The sequence below is a fragment of the Ambystoma mexicanum genome, chromosome 2q (genome assembly GCF_040938575.1).
Source record: "Ambystoma mexicanum isolate Mex_15411 chromosome 2q, UKY_AmexF1_1, whole genome shotgun sequence".
Classification (NCBI taxonomy): Eukaryota; Metazoa; Chordata; class Amphibia; order Caudata; family Ambystomatidae; genus Ambystoma; species Ambystoma mexicanum.
This window is the reverse complement of record NC_090924.1, coordinates 629,566,288-629,579,624: the sequence shown is the minus strand read 5'-3', so window position 1 is coordinate 629,579,624 and position 13,337 is coordinate 629,566,288. Positions and strand designations below refer to the sequence as shown.

Below are 13,337 nucleotides of genomic sequence, written 5' to 3'. Positions count from 1 at the left end.
CCCCTGCTTCTTGTAGCTTGTTTAGGACAATTCTTAACGTGGCGTCGTGCGTCTGCTCATCCTCCGCATACACGAGGATGTCATCCTGGAAGTACACAACGTTTTTAACTTTCCTTAGCAAGACATCCAACATGCTTTGGAAAGCCGATGCTGCTGATGACAACCCGAATGGCATCTTGGTGAATTGGTATGTGCCAAATGGAGTGATGAATGCCGTGAGGGGTTTCGACTCTTCATGTAGATGTATTTGGTGGTATGCATTCCTCATGTCCAGTTTTGAAAATATTCTGGCTTCTTTCATTAACAGAATGAGTTCATTTATGCTTGGAAGAGGGTAGTTATCTGTGATGACTTCCAAGTTTAAACTGCGTAGATCTATGCATACTCTGAGTTCCTGTGATTGGGGTTTCTTTATAAGCACGACAGGGCTCAGCCATTCAGATGCTTCGATTTCTTCGATGACACCCTCCATCTTCATCTTTTCCAACTGACTTCTGAGGATGTCCCTTGCCGTGGCTGGTACTGGCCTCACTCGGTGCTTTACAGGGACCGCATTCCTTTTGAGCACTATTTTGTGCAGAAAACCCTTAATGTGCCCCGGCACCTCCGAGAAAAGTGTTGGGTAGTCGCTTTTGACGACAGGTCCGCTAGTCGCCCTGACCGACAGGACCTGATCTTCGGTGCTGGGATCCAGTCTGATTTTTAGCTTGTCTTGGTCGTCCCACCCTAGCACTGCTGGGCCTTCGTGACTGAAATAGACCCTGGTTGTGGTTTCCCTTCCTTTGAATTCTACTTTGGCTTTGATGTATCCTAAAAGTTCGACTGACGCCCCTCCAAAAACCGTGGGTTTGTGCCTCGTCATTAGCACTTGCACCTTTTCTTTTCCCACCATGTTCTTATACGTGCGAAGGGGAATGATCGTTAGATCCGAACCTGAATCTGCCATGACCCTTGTTTCCATGCCATCAATCTTGATCATGCAGTGAGGTTTCTCTCTCCTTGCTCTTGTGCTGTTCACCATGATGACTGTGGGTCTTCCTTCATCTTCTGAGGATGATTCTTTCTCCGTATTGCGATCTGCATTAAGGCTGGAGACTTTCTTGTTCCTCCACCGACACACAATAGAGAAATGGCCAATGCGTTTACAAATGGAGCACTCCTTGTCTCTGGCTGGGCACTCCCTGTCAAACGCCAGGTGTTTCGTGCTGGTGCACCTGTGACACTTTAGGGGTTCTTTCCTGTTCCCTCTCCCTTCTCTCGTGTCGGTTGCCGGCCTTTCTCTTCTTGCATGGAAACCTACTGCTTGTATTTCAGCGGAACTCTGGGCTCCAGTGAGCTCCTTTCGTCTTTCTGCCGTTTCCTCGACTGCTCTGGCGATCTCAATCGCTTTCTCCAACTGCAGTTCCTTTTCAACAATAAACTTATCTTGGACCTTCCGACTGTTAGTGTGGACGACCAACATGTCACATATGAGGCTCTCCGCATTGTTGCCAAAATTACACAGCGCTGCTAATTCCCTCAGCTTGGTGACGTAATCGTCAACTGGTTCAGACATTTCTTGCCTTCGCGTGTAAAACCGTATCCTGTGGAGCACTGTGTTCTCTTTACTGGCAAACCTTTTTATGATTCTCCTGACCGCCTCCTTGAAAACATTGTCATTGTCGCCAGCCACCGGTATCGGGGTGAGACTCTCGAATATTCTTTGTCCTTCCACTCCCAGGGCATTTAGTAGCATGGCCCTGCGCCTCGCCGCTGAGAACCCTGCCCCACCTAGAGCCTCCACATATGTCGTGAATAGGGGCTGCCATTGTGGCCATGGGATGGCAGGCCTACCTGGAGTTTGGAGAAAGGGTGGCGGTGGCGTTGCTCCTTGCATGGTCCTCTGTGAGTTCTGGTGGTGATCCTCGTCACCAATTTATGTAGTAAAATGCTTGTAAGGAAGACAGGAGTCTCTGAGCTTGTAACGTTGTATTTATTCTATCATTGGTTTCATGCAGGATGCACACAACATGTGTGCCTCAATAACGGAGGCCAACGGGCCTAATGTGGCTGGGAGGCTGCTGCCTTATGTCCGTGTCCAAGATTCAAGAGGAGCGGGCCCCGTATGAGGAGGGCTCAGCAGGACGCACCTTATCGCGTCCTCCGCTCGTCCCGTAGTGCGCGCGAAGCGCGCGGGGGCGGAGCTTTGGTCCGCGACGAGATCTCGCGAGAGCGCGCGCTCTCGCGATATCTCTACACCTTGCCTGCATTGCCCTCTACCATGATGCCATGCGAAAGGAGCGTATCGTGTATAATGGAATGGTGTCCCACATCGGGCATTTCACCTTTCCTCTTGCCTGTCGCTGCATTTGATGACCTGCTTGACATTATTGCACATGCACAATCATGTATCAGGTCTTTTATCAGACCTGCATTTCCCATTGGAGATTGCACAATGTAGCTCTACTACTGTCAACAACAAAGGGAGAATGTGTTTCATTGGTACTGCAATCACCGGAGACATTTCACAGTCAGACCTAGGGGTTACCCTAGTAAGCACCATGTTGTGTATGGCTTCTGTTTCCCTTTCTCATGGCATCATGGGGCAATGAAATTCAGATTTAACTGACATGACATCACCACCGTTGGGATATGGCATTATGTCCCTGCCATGAATGTTTTTGTTTTCTCCTTTTTGGTTGCTGTGAGGAAAGGTGAGTGGTATCTCGTTCTGGCACGCTTACTTTCAGAACGTGGGCGATCCCAAAGGCAGCCTTAAGCTTATTTTATTTATTTAACATTTATTAAGCGCACACACAGCCCGCAGGCATCTAGGCGCTGTTACAGGAATTTGTTTTTCTTAGTTGCGTAATTGTGTTTTTTTTTGTCTTAGTTACGTATTTATAACGCGCTTAAACACCCAGAGGTTTCTAAGCACGGACCCGGGGATCGAATCTGTTGTTGCTTTGTGTCTTCTTGCTTCCAAGACGTGCACGCTGCCGCTGAGCTATCCTCCCGGGGTAGCTTTCAGCTACGGGGTGTATTTAAACAGTGAACTCTACGTGACACCAGAAGCAACTCAAGTGCAGCTCACTTTGACAATCAGAAGCCACTCAGAACCCCTTGCTCAAATACATCACCATAGTTGAATGTTGCCCATCTAGCATTCTGTACGTTGTGTATTCTGTACGCTTGCGACTACTGATCTGCCCAGTGTGGTTGAGTATGTGTGTAGTGTGCCAGCAGGTGTCTTGGGAGGGTTCTGAGGTTTCTCCTTTGGAAGAAGTAGCTGGTTCTGTTGAATTTGTATGTTTTGAGTTTATTAAATGTATTTATTTGTTGTGAGTCACTACTTGCTGTGAAAGAACGCAGACCTCAGCCAATAAAATAAAAAAATAAAATAAATTCTGATCAGAGACACGAAAAATAGCGAAAGGACGGGCAGAACAGAGGGTCTTTGCTTTCAGGTCCACAATGTACCCGCTGCATGACATCATCCTGTGTAGGATAATACCAGTCACTCATGAACAGGGCTGCGCATGTGTACCATTTCCGCTAACACTGAGCTTTGCACCATGCAAAAGGCAGTTGGAAAGGATGGTGAACTAAGACCATTGGATCATCGCTGTACAAACCGGCCAGCACAATGAGTCTATTCGTGGGGATATCAGTCATCACAATGTGGAGGCCCTATGCCCCTCACCTGTGTAGGATGACAACAGAAGTAATTGTGAGTGGCCATATTTACCTGGCAGTGGATTGACACGTGGTGTCGTTCGTCATGTAAACTGATGACAGCCTATTTTTTGGAACAGAGGGTTATAGTTTTAGGCAGGAGGTGGGAACAATGTGCCAGAATGCCTGACAAGTGCTTCTCAAAACCTTGAGGGTCATGTGCCCCAAGCAGTATAAAAGTGGCATAGATGGAGGGTGGGGTGGATTATTTGGTTGGGAATGGGTTAACAGCTAGGATTATGTCTGTTTCTCTTGCAAGCAAACTAATACATCCTTTTTCTTCTCCATCACCAAATTCTAAAGATAAGTCTGTTTCTGATTGTTAAGAAACAATCCACAATTCTGTATGTTGTGTATTCTGTATGTTTGTGAGTACTGTGTGAGTCTGTGTAGTGGCAGTAGGTGTCTTTTGAGCAACCTGAGGGTTCCGCTATAGAGGAAGTAGATGGTTCAGCTGAATGTGTTGCTTTGGGTTTATTGGATTATGTATTTGTTGTGAGCTACTATTTTTATTTATCTATTTATTTATATTCAGGATGAAGAATGCTAATTTGATCACAAAAGAACATACAAAAAATAAGAAATCAGATTTGATGGGAAGCTTTGAGCTTCTTACAAAGTAGTGAGTTTGAGGGTCATTCTGACCAGGTTAAGGAGGGGAGTAAATTGAACATTCACCGGGGATGATACATAAGTGGACCTACATGGAATAAGGACAATCAACATTGGACATTTTTTAATGCCGGTAGGTCGTATGGCCAGCTGTGCTTGGGATGTGAACATGATGGGTGAAGTGCTAGAGTGGAGGCACAGGGAGAGAGGCACAGAGGCAGGGTAGAGGCAATGGAAACATTTTATCTAGTGGGCAGATGAGATGTAGGTTAAGAGGGTAACTCAGAGGTGAGAGTGTAGACTTTTGGTTTGGTTTTGAAAAAATCTGTGTGGACAGTTTCTTGGATGTCTGAGGGAAGAGAATTCCATGCAATTGGAGCAAGATAAGAGAAAGAGCGGAAACAAGAGGAAGCACAGGGGCAGCGAGGAGCCCCAAGGGTAGTCGAGGAGGCAAAGTGGAGATTACGAGAAGACTTGTAGAGTTGAATAGAGGAGGATATATACAGTGGTCCCTTACTGTGAATAGATTTGGGAACCAGGAGAAACAATTTAAATCTGGGCCTGTTTTGCATTGTCAACCAACAAGCCTGGTGACAGTATTAGGAAGTAGGTGTGAAGTGAAGGAGTTAATGATCTTGTCAGGAGACAGAACGCATAGTTGTGGAGGCCAAAGAGGATGCTGGCAGAGTAGTTCAGTTTAGAGAAGACAAGAGTTGTTAAGAGATTCTTGGCGGTGTTGAAAGGAAGGAGGTGCCTGATTTTCATCCATACTCCTGTGTCACTATTCTTCTGTATTCTGCCTCAGAAACTATTGCATTGGAGGAGAAAGGCTCTTTACCATATTTCATTCCATTCATATACCAAGTCAGTGCCATAGAGGCGAACATGCCTATACCCCAATTTGCTAGCCACCTTCAGGCCTCACTACATTTCTGCAGAGGAAGTCACAAAGTATTCCAATAGTTCAAGGTCTGCGACCACACCCAGAATAAAGTGGTTCTCAACACCAACACACCTATGTGCCTATTAAGAAAATGAGTGCTCAATAGATTCGCTGGATGAGCAGCAGGCAAAATTGTATGGCACAGGGAAGCCTGCGCAAACGTTCATGCTCTCTTTGAGAACTGTATCATTCTGTGTGTCAAGGGTTCGACACTCCAGTTGGCTCGATTCAACCCATCACCTCGCCAGTCTCCAAGGTTGATAAATTGAGTACCACATTGTGCGTAGAGATGGTCATAAGTAACATTGGTTGCCAGGCACTCGGAACCTGGATACCAATGGTAGTGGTGCTACATAAAACACCAGAACTATCATTATTTACCTCATATAGTGTGTCCACTGCAATACATGGAGTCATAAATATCAACCGAGAGAAACAAGACCAGATTCCTAACCAATACCATGAGAAATTCTACCCATCATTGTACATGCACCAGATACAACCCAGTGCATTTCTGGTACCGGGAAATACAATTGTGTACAGATTTGTGCAATTATAAGTCAGAGGCCAGGCCTGCCATTGTATGGCAGAAGACTCCCTAGTTTGTCAGGGCGCTAATCAGGTGAGAGTAGCGCTACTTGGGTATTCCAGCATGCTGCTCAAACACTGTACAATGCTCCACACCACCTGCTTCAGTGTGCCAACCACCAGCACCTGCCAGGGAGTGGGGGTGACACCTACTGGCAGCATGACAGCAGAGAGGATATGCATGTGGTGTGCACACTATGCGGTTATTCTAAATATACGAGAAGTTACCTTTGTGGACAGTTCAGATTTGCCAGGCAGGTACTGAAGGAGGAAGTGGACATTCTGGTGCATTTTAACTTTCAGTTCATTACTAAAAAAAATAGAAAAAGCATCCATTAATAGCACGTCGAGAAAGCATGCTTCTCATTTTCATCTGAAATCACAAGACATACCATGAGTGAGAAGGTGCCTGTGTAAACTCTAGACGTTTGTGTTCATGCAATGTATTCTTATTGCCATTAGAGGTACAGGAGTGAGGTTTATTTATTTATTTTTATTTATTTGCATTTATAAAGCGCGCAGAACTGCCCTGAGGCATTGTGGCGCTGTTACAGCGGGCTTGTGCTTAACATGATGTAACAGTCGGTTGCACTAGTAAAACAAGATTAAATGCTTTGAGTGCAGTGATGACAATGACAGGTGGAAGAGACCGGGTGGGTCAAAAAGTTATGCTTTGCTATGGCTACAGTGCAAACATAACTATGCATGTTGGTTTAAACTTTAGCGGAATAGAAAGGTTTTTAGGTTTTTGCGAAAGGTGGTGCATGATTTTTCATTCCTTATTTTGGTTGGCAGGGCATTCCAGTTTTTGGGTGCTGTTAATGACTCCAATCAAGCATACCCACTAAGTCAGTGCCTTGTCTGGGATTGCTCAAGGGAAGCCCTTATTTATATATTTTTATGACAAGTTATAATCTGGATGATGAACCCTTGTATAACGCCCCTCTCTTATGGCCTCATTACGACTCAGGCGGTAAGGGTTTTACGGCGGCGTAAACAGCGCCGACCCTTACCGCCTGAGTACGAGGTCCCTTAGCGCCATGGCGGACTTAACACCTGCTTTTAGCAGGTGTTAAAATCCATGGCGCTAAGGGACCATGGAGTTAATTACGCCACCGTAATTTACGGTGGCGTAATTAACGCCTTCCCCACTCCCTTTATGCCCTATGGGGCAAAAATGGGAATGGGGAAGGGTAAATGGGGATTGGGGACTTACCGCCCCGCCAAGGTCGGAATGGGGCGGTAAGTCCGCCAACCACCATGGCGTAAACGTAGTTTACGCCATGGTGGTAAAGTCACGGCCCAGGCGGTAACTTACCGCCTGGGTCGTAATGAGGCCCTTAGAATCCCCCTGACCCCACTGAGCCAAGAAGTAGGTTTGTTTTGCAAATTAAAAAGGTTTATTTGAAAAATTAAACAATAGATATATATCACACTTTTATAATAAATTAATATTTGCGATCAACAATGGATAATGTTATACTAGCACACTTATTTTATTACTTTGGAGTTGGTACGGAAAGAACAAGGTAGCTGGGAATGCTTTATGGTTTCAAGGAGATGCAAAGATGAATAAAAGGCAGAACAGAAATAAACTTGATATGATTTCAGCAACAGATAATATGATCACTTTTTCTCTGACAGTTCACTCCCCCCCTATGCAATGTAAGGAGATGGAAGTAACACACACAGTCTTCAGGAATAAACTCACAGTACAATACGAATTCAGTTCCCCCCTAAGCAAACTTATAGCACCAGGGATGATTTTGAAACACAGGCAAAATACTTTAAATGTGGTTTGCAAAGAAGGGAAAGATATGCTAAAAATGATTTTTAATTCTCTATAAGAGATTCAGGGTGGGTGATAGCCACTTTAAATTAGTTCAGGATCACTTTAGCAATGCTCTGTGAATGATTGTCAGGTTGCAAATGAATTTCAGCAAAGGAAAGCAAGAAGCTGCTATCTTGACAAGTGAAGAAATTTGACCCAAATCGCAAATCGCTGCACTTTTTCCGAGTGAGTCGAGCGCGATTACGGAAAAAGTATAATGAATAGAAAGTCGGTTCTGGGTTCGTTGGAAAGCCTAGAATCGTAGCTTTAAAATGAAAGTTTTAGCACAAACGGTTCAAGAGATACAGACGATTTCGTGAAGGTAGATTTTCAGAAATTAAATAATGATTCAAAATGGCAAAATGACACTTTTACAGGTTTAAAATCGGAGAAGGGACACACGATTCCTATGATGCAGTTCTGGACAGGTTCAAATGTTTTGAATCTGATTATTTTAAGCTAAGAGATTGGTTTTGCACAGCTCTGGCTGAGTACTCACACTATGAATTTGAAATAGGCCGTCAGGGTCTGGTCAGGTTGGGACTGGACTCAAGGCGGTTGGTTCTGAAGTCACAGCTATCTGGGTCAGCTCTGCTCTGCTGGTCTGGTCTGGATCTCTGGTTCTGGTCACAGCGATGTGGTCTGGTCTCTCTGGATACAGCACTGCTTTCTGGTTCTGCTACCGGTTCTGGCAAAAGTTCTTGGCAAGAATCCAACAGCTCGCCCAGCTGTAGAATAGTTTGGTTGGATTGCTGGATTCTGAAGGCCTGCTGAAAAAGGATTTAGCTGGTGGTCCAGGCCTCTCTGCTTTAAGTTCTGGAGTGAAGTTCTGGATCTCTGGAGTTCTGGATTCTGGAGTTCTCCATCAGAATGCTGCGCAGGAATTCAGTTGAAGGTTGGAAAATGAATGTCCCTGTCTGGCTTCCAGTGGCTCTTTTTATGTCTTTTGAAAATGGGTGTGGATGCTAACTTTCTGTGCCCACCCCACTCATGATTTGATAGGTCAAGACGAAGGGAGCAATGAGTCATCCGGTGTCATCTTTATGGCATACAGAAAGAACACTCCCCTTTGCACTCTACCTTAGAAAATCATTTTCATAACTAAACACATTTCCCAGATGCACAAGTGGTTGACATTACATATACACATCATATATCACATAAGGTAGTTTCCGAGTGTTTCTTAGAAACTCTGATGTTTCTAAGAGCTTGGATTAAGAAATGATAACATTTTGTGCTTTTTGGTTGGTTTACCAATATTGGATTTTTACCAAAAATGACACAGATGTACACCGCCTTTCTACACATATTCCAGTAAATTCTCATTTTTCTAGCGTGAACCCTGTGTCTGCAATCTCCATAAATCATGGGGTTTTGCCTCAGAACATGGTACAGAGTTCTGACACCTCTTAAAATGTGCACAGAAAAATCACAAGAATAATTATATTAATTATATAATTTTGACAACTCGGTACTATGAATTATCCATCTTTTTAAAATTATGCTCTGGCCCAGAGGGGTGTGGTTTCCCAAAGCACACGGTGGAATTTCTGGTTTGTCCACTTCCTCCAACTCAAGTTGCTCACAGAGGCACTGCCCCTCCCTGTTCCTCTCAAGAGGTAGCCATTTACGACCCCCCTAATTTAACATTTGCCTGAGCCAAGGAAGGCTCATTGTTCAGTTTCCTGCAGTCCCCAGCTGCTCCTCCCCTAATCCAATCAGAGAGGTGTCATCTCCCTTTGGCGAGGGCAGGAGAATGCAGGCCAGGCCTTGGAAGAGTGGCTGAGCAAGTTTCAACTCCTGTCGGGGAGAATTCAATCTCTTTAAGCCAGGCTTCAGCTAAATGTCACTTTTGTTCCCAGTTTTTATTCATCCAAATCAGACTTACAATTTTTACACATGCAGCTAGAACGCTGATTCTAAGTTCAAAACTATGACATTTAACAGTTGCAAACTATGTGACACTCAACAGTAGGTCACTCATTTATTTAGATTTAGTGGCTTTACGTCCAATTTCACTTCAGCTGCTGACATCCACAGCTCAGCCAGTTTCATTATGAACATTATTTTGGGCTCTTTCTCTTTCCAGATTTTGTATGCACACAAGTCTACCTTCTGCCAAATGTCTGCTGGTGTTCATTGAGATTTTCGAATAGCTTGCATTTCAGAGAAACAAAGGTGATTTCAAAGCACTTTCTGAGCTAACCGGCACTGCTGTTTTTCCTTTGGCACACATTTCACCCATGGCACTCCTGGCCCATCACGCTCACACTGGTTGGTGGCAGTTCAGGGGAACATTTTGGTGTGCGCCAAAACTGTGCGGTTTTCCTGGATTCTGGCGCAATGTGGCCTTTTTCGCCATCTTGAATTTTCTAAGCCCACAGCACCAAATGTTGCAGCATAATAGCTCGAACACGGGTCAAAACCCCTGACAGTGCGAGGTGGTGGAAGCTAGACCCTCCAGCTCTGGATCTTTTGAACGTAGGAACATAGATCTGGTTGGCACGGTGGGCTCTAGCGGGTCTGTTAGAGGAGATGAGGGTGATTCTTTCCGAGAGATAGGGTGGGGCATCTGATGTGAGGCATCTATGTGTGATGGCCATGGCTTTAAAGAGCATGCGTTCCTTTACAGGTAGCCAATGGGCATCTTTCCTTGCTTGAGAGATGTGTTCCCTTTTGGGAATGGTCAGCGCTGCCCGGAGCGCATGGTTTTGCGTGATTTGGAGTTGACAGAGGTGCCTAGGAATAGGGCATTACAGTAGTCCAGTTTGGTACCTATTGTTGCTCTGGCGATGGATAGGCAGTTTTTGGTGGAGAGAAAAGGCTTGACTGCGTTGATCACGTTGGTGTTGAGCGCTGAGGAGGAGGCTATGGCATTGGCCTGGCGGGACATGGATAGAGAGGCATCTAGGTGAACACCTAGGGTTTTGACAGTCTTGGAGACTGTGATGATGGAGTTATCGATGTTGAAGGATTTATATTGTGGGGGAGTTTGTTGAGAGTTTTGCTGGTCCCTACTATGAGGATTTCAGTTTTATCCCCGTTTAAGCAGAGGCCGTTGGCAGCCATCCAGGTTTGGATAGCTGTGTAAATTTTGGTTAGGGCTGTCACATCTACTTCATAGTTCCCAGTTGGTGGGAGTGGTACCTGCGTGTCGTCCGCGTAGTTGGTGTACGCTATGTTGCAACAGTCGAGATCATTGAAGAGTGGAAGGGTAAATTTATTGTAGTGTGTGGGGGCGGTGCAGGAGCCCTGAGGGATGCGCAGTGGATGATGGTAGGGGCTGCAGAGGCAGTGTCTGAAAATACCTTCATGAGTCTACCATTTAGGAACAAGGCCACCCAAGCGATAGCTTCTGGGGAGAAGTGCGCTTCATTTTTTAGGTGCATGCCTACGATATCATGGTTGACAAGGTCAAAGGCAGGGGACAGATCCAGCAGGAGAAGAGTGCCGGTTTGCCTTTGTCCATGATCTCCCCAAGTTTAAGTCGAGTAGGGCTTACTCTGTCCCGTGACCTGGTCGGAAGCCTGACTGTCTTTTGCCGAGGATATGGTTGGTTTCAAGATATTCCTGGATTTGCGCGTAGGCAACTTTATCCGGGATCTTGAGCAGGAAAGGCACGGTGGAGATGGGTCTATAGTCATTAGCAACTTCTGGGTCGAGAGTAGGTTTTTTTAGAAGGGGGCGTACCAGGCTTCTTTTAGACTGTCTGGAAGTGTGTTGGCGTTGAAGGAGGCGTTAATGAAGGATTTGAGAAAGGGGGCGCATGTTTCAGTGCATTCTTTAATCAGACTGGCTGGACATGGGTCTCCTTTGCAGCTGGATGGTTTAATCTTGTTCATTATCTCAATGACTTCCTGTTCTGTTACTTCCCTGAATTTGAAAAGGGTTATGGGGGCTTTGGTGGAAGGGGGCACTGGGCTGGAGGTGGGCAGGTGGTCAGTAGTGGTGGTGATTTGATGTGCTGTGATAGGTTTTTGTGGTGCTCCTTGATTTTTGCTTGTAGGAGTTCGATTTTGTTCAATAGGGCAGATTGTATGGAGTTACACCAGGTTTGGTCTTTAACAATATCTTGTGATGAAGTGGCTGGTGTGGTGAGTTTTTTGAAAATGGTGAAGAGTTCTTTGGATTCGGATCTTGCATTCGCAATTCTTTCATTGTAGGAAGCTGACTTGGCTGTGATTATGGCTTTTTTGTATTGAGAGGTGGTTTTTTGTAGGAGGATAGGGTGGTTTGGGCAGGGTAGTTTCTGCCAGGTGTTCAGTGCTTTTCTTTTCTGAGAGCGGAGCACTTTAAGTTCCGAGGAGAACCAGGTGTTTGAGTGTTTCACTGTTTCGGCTTTTTTATTCTGTAAAGGGGCAATGGTGTCTATGGCAGTGCTTATGGTGCGCTTATAGATATCTGCTAACACTGACGGGTCGGAGGACTTAAGATCTGTTGTGAGGGTGCTGAGGTGTGGTATGATCTTATCTTTGGTAAGATTTTTGGTGCATCTTTCCAGGGCTGGGGGGATAGCGTTAGGCTTTTTGGTCTTAGATGCGGCGGGGATGAGGAAGTGAATGATGTGGTGGTCTGACCAAGGAGTCGGGGTGATAGAGCTAATGTCGATGTGACAGTTGTGGTCGGCTACCCAATCAAGAATAGGGCCTTTGATATGTTTGGGTGAGGTTATTTTTTGGTCAAAACCTAGTTCCTTTAGGGCTAGTGAAAGAGATTTGGCTGGCTTATCCTTTTTGTCCTTGTATCCTAGGTTAAGGTCACCTAAATGGATGCTTTTGGTGGTGAGTTTTAGGTTTTCTCTTAAGCGATGTAGGAGGTTCTCATGGAACTCTGATAGTGGGCCAGGTGGGCGGTAGACGAGGTTGATGGTAATGGTGGAGTTGGGGGAGAGGGCGATTTTTATAGCAAGGTAATCTATTTTATCACCCAGGTTAGATGTGATTTGTCTGGCCTCTAGGTGATCTTTCAGGATGAGTGCTACCCCACCTCCTACTGAGGAAAGGTGGTCTTGCCTGATGATGGAGTAGCCTGTGGGATGGCAAGGTTGAGGTCTGGCCCTGCGGCGCTATGAAGCCAGGTCTCAGTGATGGCTAGGATGTCGAGGTCCAGGTTAATTAGGAGTTCGTGAATTTCAGTGGCATGAGCAGGGATGGATCTTGCTTTGATAAGGACACACTGTAGTTTGTGTGGGGGCTGGGATGAGGAGGGGGCGGTGTTGTTTCGTGCAGATGAAGCAGGGTTGGGGTGCGTCAGGACTGGTGTGGGTAAGGATGGTTTGGCGATGAAGGTGGACTTTTCTGTGGTTATGGGTGTGTTGGGTGGGGCCTGGTGGGTGATGCTCGGGTATCTTGAGCAGAGTCCCAGGAGTTGGTTCCTGATGTTAGTGGGTCTAGTGTATGATGTTATGGTGGGTGGAGGATAAGCTGCTGTGATGTTGCTTTTAGTGAACAAGGAGGGTAGAAAGTAGGTAGGAGGAATGATGGAGGGGAAGCTGGGGGGCGGCTGGTGTGCTGGTTGATGGAGGGTGGAGCATGGTGAATATAGGTAAAGGGCTGTGATTAGATGGCAATGCAGCTGGATGCTAGGAGCGGCAGTCAAAAGATGGGCTCTGAGTGAGCAGTGGGCTAGTCTAAGTACAGGTTAAACAAC

General features: G+C 45.8%; 1 protein-coding gene across 2 annotated transcripts in view; it reads right to left on the bottom strand.

The window, feature by feature from the left end:
• The window catches only part of LOC138569646 (uncharacterized), a 1,436,407-nt gene that overhangs the window by 377,012 nt on the left and 1,046,058 nt on the right, over positions 1–13,337 (bottom strand). For both annotated transcript variants that reach the window (XM_069647797.1, XM_069647798.1), the window contains exon 53: positions 6,086–6,167. In XM_069647797.1, coding sequence (XP_069503898.1) covers positions 6,086–6,167 — 82 coding nt within the window. The remainder of the gene's footprint in view (positions 1–6,085; positions 6,168–13,337) is intronic.